This window comes from Lissotriton vulgaris, chromosome 9, assembly GCF_964263255.1.
Source record: "Lissotriton vulgaris chromosome 9, aLisVul1.2, whole genome shotgun sequence".
NCBI lineage: Eukaryota > Metazoa > Chordata > Amphibia > Caudata > Salamandridae > Lissotriton > Lissotriton vulgaris.
The window spans coordinates 916570392-916584483 of record NC_141697.1 but is presented as its reverse complement, the minus strand read 5'-3'; the positions used below and the strand labels follow the sequence as shown (position 1 = coordinate 916584483).

The 14092-nt window shown below is 43.8% G+C and overlaps 1 protein-coding gene across 1 annotated transcript in view; it reads right to left on the bottom strand.

Moving 5' to 3' along the window:
• The window catches only part of PARP3 (poly(ADP-ribose) polymerase family member 3), a 225347-nt gene extending 211597 nt beyond the window's left edge, over positions 1–13750 (bottom strand). Inside the window, exons 1-2 of the mRNA XM_086938724.1 lie at positions 13532–13750; positions 32–232 (exon numbers count right to left, since the gene is read on the bottom strand). Of these exons, the coding sequence (XP_086794850.1) occupies positions 32–205 (174 nt within the window). The 5' untranslated portion in view covers positions 206–232; positions 13532–13750. The remainder of the gene's footprint in view (positions 1–31; positions 233–13531) is intronic.
• Positions 13751–14092: the final 342 nt, after the last annotated feature.

Here is a 14092-nt window from a genome sequence, read left to right as displayed (position 1 = left end):
CCTGCAATATGAATGCCAATAACACACTCACCTCTGCATCACTTATAGGACATGCCGAGTCCACCTTGGCCTTCACTGCCTGCTTAGGGGCACATTTCAGTGCTTCCAGAGCAGAACGGAAGTTGTCTGGCTCCTCCTCCTTTTTCACCTTTTTCACACTGTCGGGTACCTTGGCTTTGGTGGCTGCCTTCCGCTTGGGTGGCATGGTTTCGGACTGGAGAAGGAGGCGGACCTGTCATAAACACAAATGGGAGGTTTTGATCAGGGAAGGCCCACATATAAAGAAAAGATTCTCAATGCCCAGATATCAATTACACTGCTGAATCTTTAAATTAAAGAGTAAAACTACTGCAGAAGGGATTAAAAAAGTGGAACACAACCAAAGCGCAGTGCCTGCAGGCAGGTTCAAACAGGTCCCCGGTCAGTATGTGAATGTGCAGACAAAGTGATAAAAGAATGAGATGAAAGAACTAGAATGACCCCACCTGAAAGCGACACTCACCGTTGTCTGGCGCATACTTTAGCAGTTTCCAGCAAAGTTTCAAATTCCACTTTCAGTGGATGTTCCCACAGACAAACCCACACTATCAAATGGTAGTACTGTTTCTGGACTCCTGCAGATGGCTTTTTGTTTTTAGGTATAAACATAGATTATGATAACAGATTAGACCAGCCAGACTGATCCAGCCTGCCAGTACCCGCCTCTTGTTATTTTTTAAGACACGTCACCCTGTTTTATCTTTCTTACACATTAGCAGGCCAGTAGCCACGGGGGCGGGGCCTGCAGTGCCCAGCACCCCCATCTTGATGCTTGGCCCCCCAAACCTCTTTGGGAGTATGCAGTTGAAAAGGAGATTTTGAAAGAAATGCTTTCACAATCCACACATTTTTTGCCTCGGGAGAAACACAGAATGTGAGCTAAAGTGTGCTCCAGTTAAGAATAATTATTTCTAAAGAAAAATACTTAGCATTCTTGTTATGACCATGATGAAGCCAACTTCCTCTTCCCTTTAAACACTCCAATTTCAGAACGTGATGAGTTGTGTTCCAATAAGTGTCTGGGAACTGTACAATTCTCAAGTATAACACATGCAACCTGGACTAGAGTAAAAGTAAGAAGTCCATACTGGTATTGCATCTGGAAATTAAAATGCAGGTGTGTTGCTGGGAATCACTTTCAGGAATGCATTAACTGCGGATTAGAATTAAAAACGCAAAGCAGTTCTACATTAAATATAAATTAACCTAGAAACAAGATAAATGAAAGCATTAAAACAAATCGTAGTTTGGGACAGAATGTTAGAATTCATTAAATGTCAATTACACTTTGGAAAACGATTGTATTGAATTGTACTGGTTTTTTACGTAGCAAGGATCCTGTCCCTCGCAAGGTCTAAATCACGTTCCTGGATAGTCTGGTTTCATTATTTATATACTGCTCCATACCAGTGGCAAAGATATTGAAGCGCGCAATTTGTATCAGCTGCTTGGTGCATGGTTGAAAGGGTGGTTTTGTGGTTTGACCTTTATTGGACATGTTAGGTGAAGAGTGTGAGGTATAATAGTAGGAGGGTGTGCTGAAGACGCGAGTCTCGGCATCGGCTCAACATCCTGTGATTCCAGGCAAATCATTTAATCTATCTGTGCCTAACATAAATAAATAAATAAATGTGACATTGTTTAAAGCAACTGGTGTTCTTGTAAAGCACTCCAATGCTTTCGGGTTGAGTTTGCGAGATATAAAACTATAAAAATATAAGAATATAAAAAAATTAATTTAAATAGGATTACATAGTGGGCACATGTCACATGGAGTTTAGCTGCACAAAAGTGTTGTAGAGGGTGCAGTGGCGTAACGATAATTGAGGGGGCCCCCCTGCCAGGAACGGGGAGGGGCCCCCTCCGGGCTCTATTAGGAGCTCTCAGGCCGAAGCGCAGTGCTGAGGGGGCCCCCTTGAGCTTGAGGGCCCCCCCCACACTGCGGGAGATGCGTAGGCCTGTGTTACGCCCCAGAGAGGGTGTAAGAAACACTCAGCCGCACCTGCATGCACTCCAGATGTAACCCACTGCTCATGTCCATCAGAATGGACATGGAATACAGAGCTGACCAACTACCAACCAGAGACCATACATATATTGGAGGCATTGTTAAATCACAAGTAGTAGTAATAATAGGATTAAGTTTTACCTGCCGTACATTATAAAGATATTTCAAGTCACAGAGGTGTTCCCAGACTATATAGAGGAGCAAAGACGAAGGAAAAGTATAACATTCCCCTTCCTGCAACCATCTTAAAACCTTGGACCTAGGTAAGCAAAGATGTTACAAAATGCAGCACAGAAACCACATTTGCAGTACTGTGACGCGTGACAAAGAGAGGAGAAAAGTACCATATCTACAAAAATATGGGACTCTCCTCCGCTCTTCCTAGTGACAACACACAATCAGGCTGCTGAGTGCCATGCACACACATTTGCATCATTTTACAGGGGCATCTGCATGAGTCTTGCGTATGTTTTGTGCTGGAAGGGCAAATTTTCAGTACAAAATACTATGCATAGATTAACTTTAAAACTTGTCCCACTTCGGATGTATGCTGTGCAGTGCAGCACACATGCAGCGTGGGGAACGTTAAGAGAAATAAAAGCATTTCTCCTTTTAATGCCCGGTTCAAAACAGCATTATTCTTGGCACAAAACCCTGCCTACTATTGTAAGTAAATAGGGTTTTACCATTAAAAAAATGGGTGGTTGCATGAGTACGCTCATATACAACCCATACAAAATCCCCTTTGCAGTGCAACACACATGCCAAGGAGGAACAGTTAGGTGAAATAAAAGAATTTCTCCTACTTAAACGCCTGCAGCCCATGCAACAACGGCCTTTGCAGAGTAATGCAAAACTAAGGGCTTTTATGCATTTCTATAGGGAACTAAAGTGTTGTGCTGAAATGTAAATTTTAAAAAAATGGCACAGGTTTGTGTCACTTTTGCGACACAAAAGCAGCATAAAACGTTTGGTTATCTGGGCCTTGGTGTCTCTCTTCCATGTTCAATACAGATAAGTATGAAAGCAGAATCTGTGGTGTGAAATTAAGCACACTACTAATTTTTTTCTAAAATATAATAGCCATCAGTTTAATGAAAGTCAGGTTAAAAAGGCTGTGGATCAGATTGTGTAGAAACTTGTAGAGATTCTAACTTTCTTGCTATGACCTACAGTGTGGAAAAAAATAAACACCTTTGTATGAATATCTCCTCATTGCGGTTCATCTATTCTTTTGAGAAAAATATATCAAACGGAATAGCCAGCTCCCATTTTCATTACTGGCTGCTGGCAGCAGGCATTCTAATGTCTGAACTCAACTGTAGTAACGTATATAGTTGAGCAGCTATGTTGTGTCTTTATTATAGATGACTAGATGTGTCCCAACTCAATGGTTATAAAGAAATGTGGCATGGGCATTTGTGAGAAGTTGGCCTGATATATGATGTTTCTGATTCTGGAACCACCTTGTATCAGTCCAAACAATCCCTTATGGTGTCTGGTTGTAAGTCAACCTTATAGACAAGCTATCCTAGGGGTAGCATGGACTAAGCAGCCTGAAAGGCTAAACTCAAGAGGTCGTGTTAAGCGAGCTGTTTTACCAATCACAATCCTGTAATATCAAATGAAAGGACACCACACAAGTATATATTATAAAAATATATGTATTTATTACTAAAATAATCCCCAGTACTCTTTATGAGCAAAGGGGCACAAGCGTTTAAATAAAAAGCACAGTATAACATATGAAAGTTGCACAATTATGGATGAGGGCGGGTGGCCACTCAAACCATATATTAAGAAAGTGGTATAAGAGATACCAATCAAACAGTGGTTAGGCCTAGGGCCTAGGGAATCGCTGGGAGCAGTCGGGACTAGCAATTCTGAAGTCGGGAAAAGCCCGCGGGATTCGGGTGCAGCGCTTAAAGCACACGCATGCACCAATGCAAAGTCAATGGTGCGTAAAAGTTACAAAGTTATAGTTTAAGGATACTTCCGCTCAACCTAGAAGGATAAAACTCCAGACACAGACCCTAGAGGTGTGTACCAGTGTGGGAACACCGGCGTTGCTGAGTTACCTCACCCACAGGAAGCGGGTGCATAGGGTCGAAGTGGCATCTGGTTTCGTCACGCAGGTTGATGGTGCTTGAAGCTGAAGATGCTGCAGGCGATGTGAAGGAGAAGTGTCCGGTGTGATCCAAGGGTGGATCAGAGTCGTAAAGTACCTGAAAGCAGAGGAGACAGAGTCTGGGTCGCTCAGCAGTGACCAGGGTGGAACCAGGCAATGTCGGGCGCAATCAGGTGGTTGTCGAGGAGCTTCTCTCCGCTGCCACGTGGGCTCTAGGGCATCTGTGACATCCAGGAGCGGGTCATGAGCTGTCCCACGAAGGCTCTCACCGTCGGCGCTGTCGGCTTCAAGATTGGAGCAAACAACACTTGGCAAGAGCAATCCACGCAGGACTGGAAGATTGCTTCTCACTCGGACCAGGAGGGTCAGAGCGGGTGCTCCTTTTCAGAGGAGCGGGTGCAAGCCTGGAGCAACCAGAATCACAAGTCGGATTTCAAGTTGTCGGCACAGGGGCCACAAGCCAGCGGGCAAGTGACCGGGCCAACGCTTTGAGCCAAAAGAAGCAGAAGGGCCCCACGCAGCACTCGTTGAGTGTAGAGGGGTGAGCTTCGGTGCAAAAGTGGCTCAGGGCTGGGGCTTCTCAAACCCCGATGTACAGCTTCGAGGGTCACTCGTGGGCTGCACGGTCAGCGTCTCGTGGCCTTTTCAAGATGGCGGGCCCCACGCTTCCGGTCGCCTCCACGGGTCTCAGCTCTGCAGGGACTGTGGATCGGGCTGGTAGAAGGCAGGCAAGCTTGATCTTGTCGATCTATGTGGCTCGAGTTCCGGCGGGAACTGCAACAAAGCAGACGTCGAGGTGCTGGATGGTGCCTGTTTGCACAGGGTGGTCACTCCTTGACCACAAGGGAGATTCTTCAGTCTTCTACATTGAGTAGGATGTCGAAGGGTCCAGAGTTTCGTTTCAAATGTTTCATCAGGATAATCTGAGTGCGTTGGCACTGCTCCCATTCTTATACCAATCTAGGGGGCTGGATTACCTGCTAGGTCCCCTCCTATGGGTGGGACCCAGGAAGGGGGTGGATACACCCCTTTCCTTTGATCCAGGCCGCGGTGGGACTGGGGCTGGTCTGCCCCAGAACCGGTTTGGCCGGATTATGCAAGGGGAAGCCTTGTGCTCCCCAGGCACCGTCTGGTTTCTTTCAAACCTCCCTGCTACAATCCACTATCTCCTGTCTGGGGTGGTGTGACACCTCCCTGTGACAGGAAATCCTTTGTCCAGGCCTCCTTGGCTGAGTTTCGGTCAGCTGTAGGAGGTCAGACTCGTGTCTGTGGCAGAAGCATCCATTTTGTGGTGCTGAGGCTCCTTTTAAAATCAACCGCGTTTTAGCAAAGTAGCATGTTGTCTCCCTCTAGAGGGGTGGAATGCTATCCCCGTCGACATGGCTGTCGAGGGGATAGCATTCCAAATCGTATGACACCTTACACGACATGTTTTGATAAAGCCAAACCAAAGTTAACATATAACCGCGAGGATTATAATGCACTTAATAGTACATGGTATGGCATTATCCCGGAACAGCTTAGGGAATTGGTCCCGACAGCTGCAGACAGGCTCAGCTCATGCTAGAGCACCATCTCACATAAAACCACGCACTCTGCCTCCAGGATTGTTAAGGCCTGCCATAGGAGTGACTTAAAGGTTTATATGTGTCCAGATAGGTTTAGATATAGGCATACTATATCTAAGCAAGGGGTGATTACACCACCTTGCCCCAGCTGAGTGATCAGCCAGTTGTGTCAATTTTGGATAGCCAGCCGGGGGTGGCAAAAGATATGCTGCAGCCCCTGGTAGGCCTTGGATGCACCTATGCCCTGGGCACCTATAGTGCTCTGTACAGGGGCTGACAAGGTGACCCAAGCCAATCTAGTTATGCACCTGGGGTACATGGAATCCATTTTACAGAGAGAGCAGATAGTTGGCTTGGTTCCCTGCTAATCAGGGCCCCAGGCTAAGTCGATAACCAGCTAAACACAAGGCAAAAAATCTGGGGTAACCATAGTCAGGTAGCCAACTTCCTACAGCATTTATACAGGGATTGGAGGTATCAGCGTATTATGTGAAGTCTGTCTAGCAGCATCAGGGAGAAACAGAAGAGCAACTAATTGGAGGTGCTGTTAATAGATCAAAAAATTGTTGTATAATGTTCACCCAGTAGAAACAAATGAGTAATCCATTGGAGGGATTGTTAAACTACAGAGGAGTCTATCCATGTGTGACATGGAATCAACCACCAAAACAGTAGTGTATGGAGTTCACCCAGGGTGGAGTGGGGAGGGACTCTGAGAATAGGAGAACAGAAATGGAAGGCAACCAAACCCTGGCTGAAGCCCTCGCATCTATCAGGCTCAAACAGGGAACACACCACAGACAGACAAGTTTATCCTTCTTCCATTTAGTTGAATGCTGAGATGGACACGTTGATGGGAGAGATAAAATAAGCGAGCTGAGCATATTCACCAGGGGGAAGAAGGAAGGGTTGGCCTGCAGCAGGCTCAACTACTTCACCTGCAGGTCAATAGAGATATTAAGAGACCAGCGCTCAAGGTGGAGGTAGTCAGCGTAAGGCAGGGAGGAAACAAGGGGCTACAGGGTATGAACATAACCCATTAACTTGAACCCAATGCTATACACATGGGTGGAAAAATAACAAAGCAGAATAGTAAACATTTAAAACTTAGTGTAGATGCACAATTGCAACAAATTGATGCCGTTAAACATTCTGATTTTCTCGAACGTAAGTGGGGTACCTAAGCCCACGCACACAACGCCAAGAATGTTGTCATCATTTTACACCACATAACTACATCTACAGAAACTCCCACATAATCCGTAGGTCGCAGCACGCCCCTTTCCCCAGCCTAACAGGATGGACCCCATGATGAAGCATGCCAGCATGGGGCAACTGTATTTTTTCACCTTGTGAAGATTTCGTTCTTAGGAAACAGATTGGCTTCTTCTGTTTTTGGTACATATTGGTAGGAGGACGAGCCATTGTGTTCCTCTATCTCCCTTTTATTTTTGATAATTCAATATTATTTTGACAACAATACACAAGGTCTCCAATCTTATTTCGTCCTTATGGAGATGTGGCCTCCAGACCAAGAAAATACTGCCTGTGAGGCCTTTTCTTGGGGTACTTAGGCAGTCAGTATTTACTTGACAATGTCCTGCCTGGTGCACCTACCTCTTTTATGCTGGAAAAAGGTACAATTGCTCTACAACTGGATAACCCAATTTCTCTCTTGGGCATTTTACTCTCTCTAGCCAGTGAGGCAAACAGTCGAGATAGAAGGTAGTAGAAACTCAGATACCGTATGGCATAGTAAATAACACTCAATACCCGATCAATGCTTTAACTGCAAAGAACAGAAATGTTAAAAAGCAGATACACAAAGAAAACAAGAAGGTGCCTTTCAATCTCTCCACAAGTCACAGCAACAAAGCTTAGTACAGGTTTCCCATGTTTAGGACTGCAGGGAAAGTAACAACACAGCACTGGGTCCAGTTCTGTTGAGGTCTTCTCCTACACACCTGTTCAGGCCTCCTTGATGTTCAGATGATCTAACAAGTATTGTTCAAGGAGGCCTAAACATATAATTTTGACATAACGAAGACAGGAAGTCAGAAATAGCCAGAGGTCTACCTTATTTGAAAATTAAAATAGTACTCCGATCGTGGTTTATAGCATCTTTCTGATGTTCTCCAGTTTTTCCAAGCAATGAATTACTGGTTTCAGGATTGTAGGTGGGTTTTGCCATTTGTTAAGGCTGCTTAGGGAATGGGCACACATAAAGGAAGTAGGTACGAGTTTTATTCCGGCAAGGAAACACCGAGCTCGTCTTTTCCCTACCTATAAACGAATCAATTTCCAGGGTTGGCATCCTTAGAATGAGTGTGCGCCGGTTGGTGCCTCAAAGTTGGGCAAAATATACACACACACAAACATACACACCCACACATTCCTCAGGACTGCAGGTACAAAGGCTGATGCCCATGAAATATGAATTTGCAGTCATCCAGCAAGAGGCAGTACGGTCTAGGGTGAAGGGCCTTACTCCGGAGCAGTGTACACTTGCATCATAAGAGCACATCTAGGACGATAGCAAAGAAAGTAAAAAGAAGATGGGGCACCTCCAACCGACTTGGGTGATTGTAAAATGGAACAAACAAGTATTGCCAAAGTCAACATGTCTTGCCTTTTCAACATACTTATTGCCTTTACCAATGTATTTTGTCAATGCCATTCAGCATCAGCAAAAGAGAACATCGGTATGCAGAGCTGCTAAAATCTTCCAGCTTATTGGAAACATCATATCAACAACTTATCGGAAGCCGCCAGATACAGCTGCACAATCTGGATCCAAAATTAGTCTACCCATTTAGGATTTTATTCTGTGATCAGCAGTTTACATACACCCTCACATCTCTTATTGTGTCTGCATTAAATGATTAAGCAATCTTATTATTCAGACATCTGACAACCATGATATGATTATCATAAACATTTAAATCAATTTACTGTTAAAGAAAAGAGCACTTTTGATATGACTGTAAAACAACCAGAAAGAAAAAAAGCTCAAAACCACGATACACTAATATTGTGACTCGTGGGACATCCCAGAATCTAAGTGAGGACAAAAAAAATACTTTCCATCCCATTCTCTGCAGTGGAAAGAGTTCAACCCACATACAAACCTCAAACCAGCCAAAATTACAAATGTGCACAGACGAGTGAAAATGAATGGCATTCATTTACATACCGTCTGAGGGCACCTCGCGTCTCAAACACTGGATGCTAGTCGCACACCTTGCAGCACTCCATCCCTTGGCCATTTCTAAGGAAATTTACTTTAATGGAGTCTAACACAAACAATTGCCATTTTTCTTATAAAATACCCTTTGGACCAAAATCCAGAAATCTCATTCCTATGGACTCTCTGATATTTGCGTCTCTGGGGTCTAGCTTTCCATCCAAAGAAGGGGCCGTACCCAGACTGGCATTTCAGGGAAAACTTGGGTGACGGACTGGCCAGGTCTACAAACCGGTTTGTACAAAATTTCAAGTGCATAAGATAAAAGTTGTCTCCGGTTTTGGGGTTTTCCGTCATTCTTTTGTTTAGTCAAAGCAAACGTTCAGGTTAAATTAATCTCATGGTGTGCAATACAGTCTTCAGTGAAGATGGGGAGGCTCCTGAGCACTGCACAGTTGAACTTGTAGTTACCTTAATGAAAGCCCTAGTACAAGGTGTGCATTTCCAAGTGGGACCCCCTGACCACAGAGTCGAGTTTTATAGCATCTATCTTGCACTTCATGAAAAAGAAATCTGAAATCGACGACATTGTGATGCTATCTCAAACCCCCCACAGCCTCAAACGACGGATAAACCAACTAGCGGAATATACAGTTTTAAATCAATTAGACATAAACTTCAAAAAAACAAAGGTTATCTGTTTTTCAAGTCCTCATAAAAAGATACCAAAATTCACTTGGACAATCAATAGCAACCGCTTGGACCAGGTGGGAACATATAAATACCTGGCCTTGGATCACCATCTTAATTATAAGCAATACATAGAACAGCGGAAAAAAAAGCAAAACAGTTATTATTTGCATTCAAAATCTTACAAAAAAAAACCTCAGTGACAGTTTGACGACCCATGTATTAAAGGTTGTGGCAGCAAAATACCTACCTTCAATCACGTATGGTTCAGAACTCTTAAACACAAAGGATGCCAGAAGTCTGAACATCACCAAAACTAGCCTCTTCAAAAACCTATTTAAAATTCTGTGCTACATCTCTCAAGCCTGGATCAGACTAGAGTTTGGGTTAAAAAACCAGATTCCGTCAAGACAAGGAGCGCTGTTGAAATACTTCTGGAGAATGCGGACAGCAGTGGAAGAGTCCCTGGCACACTGCTGCTGGCTAGAGGTCGAAAAGCAATCCAGGTTGACCAACTCAGTTCATACATTTTTAAAGCAATTGATGGAAGCTTTAAAGTTCGAGGAAGCTTGGCACACAACACTATCCTACTCAGAGTTCAAACGAATAGTCAATATAATGATCAATCAAATATCTCAAGAAAAGGATACAAAGTCTCATTAACCATGAAAATCAATGCATGGATTGTGCTGCCAACATACAAAATGTTAAAGCCTCAACCATACCTGTCAGAACATTTTGCAATTTGCATGAAGCAGCAACTGACATTATTGAGACTGCTAGTTTATTTAACCAAAGACCTAACCCCAAAATGGAAACAGCCTTGGCCCTCAATGGACTGTCGCCTTTGTGGACAAGGAGACAAATCCTTGCTCCACCTACTTTGTATTTGTCCGGCATTATTAACCAAACTTTTACGGCCAATAATGAAAAGACAACAAATAAAGACCAGTAGATCCGCCGTAATAAAATGTTTGGGGGGCTCGACAGTACGATTGGCATGCAAAGCAATAAAGTTTTTGAGTCTAGCTGCAAACGAACTAGAAAAGAGAGACAGAGAATATGAATCGGCTAAGTATGCAAAGTGATAAATTGTAGTTAATCAGCTTGCAGCTCACACAAGAACTACGTATCCTATAGCCTGACTCGCTATTACAAGACTGAAGGAACCAGTTATACTCTGTGGAAAAAAAGTTTATCACAAATTTTAACGAGAATTTACTAATTAATCTGTATCTTGCTTATGGATTTTATGTGTTTTAGCGGTAAAGCCGCTCTTTTTTAGGATTTAAACCAAATCAAAAATATAGTCATTTTCATGGTCTGAAGCCTACTTTACTTGAATATTTTACGGAACAGGGGACCCTAGTAATTAGAGATCAACCGAATGATAGGCATATACTAGATAGTATATATGACTACTGTCCAGCCGGACAGAGTTTTTTATTTTTCAATTTTTCAGGTTAAGTGTGTAGGTATAACATTTATACAAAAGTGGGCACAACCTGTGACCCACAAAGGACAAGACAAAACATATGACAAAACAATTATGTAAAAGCGCACAAAAGCGGTCTGTACTAGTAATCCATTTTACAGACTGGAATTAGATCATGGCAACCCATTGTTTAACACAATACGTGAATTAAAACAAACATATGGTGCATTATGGTCGACGACGTTTCGATGCAATTTCTAAATGCATGTATCATCATCAGGACAAAAACTGGTGTGTCAAGTTTGTCTTGAGAGTTTTAAGCAATTTCATTACCCCTTAACTGTGCGTAATAGCATTCCTGGGGGTACTCGGGCTTTCAAGCGATCCCCGCCAGAACCCACGGTACCGGCTATCAAGCAATGCCCGAATTATAAACCCTATTATGGATGTATGAACCGCCGAGAAAGCGAGCACTGCTACATTATTAAAATCCCCACCGGCGAAGGCGCTGTGAATAATCTCTCACACGCAAGTACAAGTACATTGTGCTAGATAACTTTTAGCTCCCATAGCTAAACAACCACGGTTGAAAGCCCGAGTACCCCCAGGAATGCTATTACGCACAGTTAAGGGGTAATGAAATTGCTTAAAACTCTCAAGACAAACTTGACACACCAGTTTTTGTCCTGATGATGATGCATGCATTTAGAAATTGCATCGAAACGTCGTCGACCATAATGCACCATATGTTTGTTTTAATTCACGTATTGTGTTAAACAATGGGTTGCCATGATCTAATTCCAGTCTGTAAAATGGATTACTAGTACAGACCGCTTTTGTGCGCTTTTACATAATTGTTTTGTCATATGTTTTGTCTTGTCCTTTGTGGGTCACAGGTTGTGCCCACTTTTGTATAAATGTTATACCTACACACTTAACCTGAAAAATTGAAAAATAAAAAACTCTGTCCGGCTGGACAGTAGTCATATATACTATCTAGTATATGTCTATCATTCGGTTGATCTCTAATTACTAGGGTCCCCTGTTCCGTAAAATATACTTCTGCCCAAGGACCCTAGTGGCATTCCTTTTGGGTTTCCCTTGTTCTTTGAAAATACTACTTTACTTGAAGACATTATTTTTCAGACCTGAATTCATTTGTTTTGTATATATTTATGAGTGTTTGTTTTTGATGTCTTTTTTTGCAGCCTGCTACAGAGTAGTAGGCTTTTGGAAGTCTTTTTTTGCTTGATATATATTTCTCTCTTTTTTTTTAAGTAAACAAACCTTGGTTAACAAGCCCAGATCTGTTACGGTCCATGTATTCCGAGCTCCTTGCTTAATCTAAACGTCGACCCACCCTTACTACTGTATTGTTTGTGACACGGACCTCTATCTTTGTAAAACCCTCTCTGCTAATGGAAGTTAGGTTTCTGCGTCGTAAACATCCCTAGCAACATTAAATTAAGGGTGGTGTTGTCTATTTTTTTGTATTATTCAGCTCTAAGGAAGATTTAGAAATACTTTGAACCATTGACCCGTGTTTGCAGAGCGCTCCCGAGGGCGTGGCGCCTGGCATTGCACCTGTCAGCTTCAGCCATTGCCGCCCTTTCACACCAGCACGCTTACAACCAGGAAATACCACAGGTACAGTCAAGAACAATAAATACTACAACAACCGGCCCAACCGAACTCGCGCACAAAACTGTGTTAGCAACAAAATAAAGGCCTTGCCTCGTTTTAGTTTTTGGACCACAAACCCAGAACTGGTGCCCGATGAGCAATTTGAGATCATCCGTCGCTGTTTAGTTGGTATATATTTCAGAGGATTTCTTAAACAACTCTAATAGCACCGTTTGGACCATTTTCTACGTTTTTTTTCCTCACAAACACTGCTTAAAAAGGTGTTGTGAAAATACCAGAACAGTGTCTACAACAGGGGATAAAACACCACAGAAACCAGGGCGGCGTGGGTGGCAACACCCACTATGATGTAGTTGTACACCTCACCCATGTCCCCCCGCCCACGACAAACACCCACGGAGTCTAGCACAAACACATGCTTTTTTGATCCCAAGAGGAATGAAACTGACAGAATGCCAGGCAGCGTGAGCAAGCACTTCCTGATGCATCCGAGAGGCCGGCGGGGGTGGAGATGAGTCAGTTACACACCACAGACATCCCTCCTTTGCCCCACTTTTCAACAGCTGAAAAGAAACTCCGATCGGAGAGGCTTGGATGCAGCATTAACCCTGGATCCCTCTTCCGCTGGCACACAAGTTAATATAGGACGACATTTTCTTCAATGAGAAAGTGGAAAACTCGTACACTTTTGTAACCGAAGTGCTACGCCTTGAAAAAGCCTGGCGTCTGCGTCACGTTACTTATATCTTATAGATCTCCATGACAAATGAATGGAACAACAGGCAGAGTGTTAGAAGAAGGACATGAACAGGGAGAGGCGCAGGGAATGACTCACCGGTCTGAAGCTCCGTTACAAAGGCTCGCCTGCGCCAAGTCCTGGGAAGGCTGCTACTGACAGGGGAGAGCCGCAGGAGACGGGAAAGCCGCTCGTCGCAGTATAATCAGGGCAAGTCTGTGCAAGCCTGTCTACGGAGTACCTCCCTCCTCCCTTCCTTGCTCCTCCTTCCGGCACTAGGCAGTCTGACCGACCTCGCCTCCCCCTTCCCCAGGCCCCGCCTCCACTCTGTTCTTTCCATCCCTCCTGTCCTCAACAGGGCTCGTCCCGTCCCGAGTCTTCCTAGTCCCACCCCCGCGGCCTGTCGGCTCGCCGTTCAAAACTAAAATACTTTATTGGCAACATAAACCGAGCAAGCGTTGCTGAAGTGCATACGTAAGGCACAGTACCGTTAGTGGAAGAAATACTCACAATAAAATTGGGGTTCAAGGTGTCGCTACGTAAAAGGGATCGAATGTTGTAAAGGGTGCATTTTAAAAATAGTTTATGGGGTGAAGGTACCTGCTGCAGAGATATATGTGTGCCCAGCAAATCTCAGTGGATAATAATGGTAGGATAACT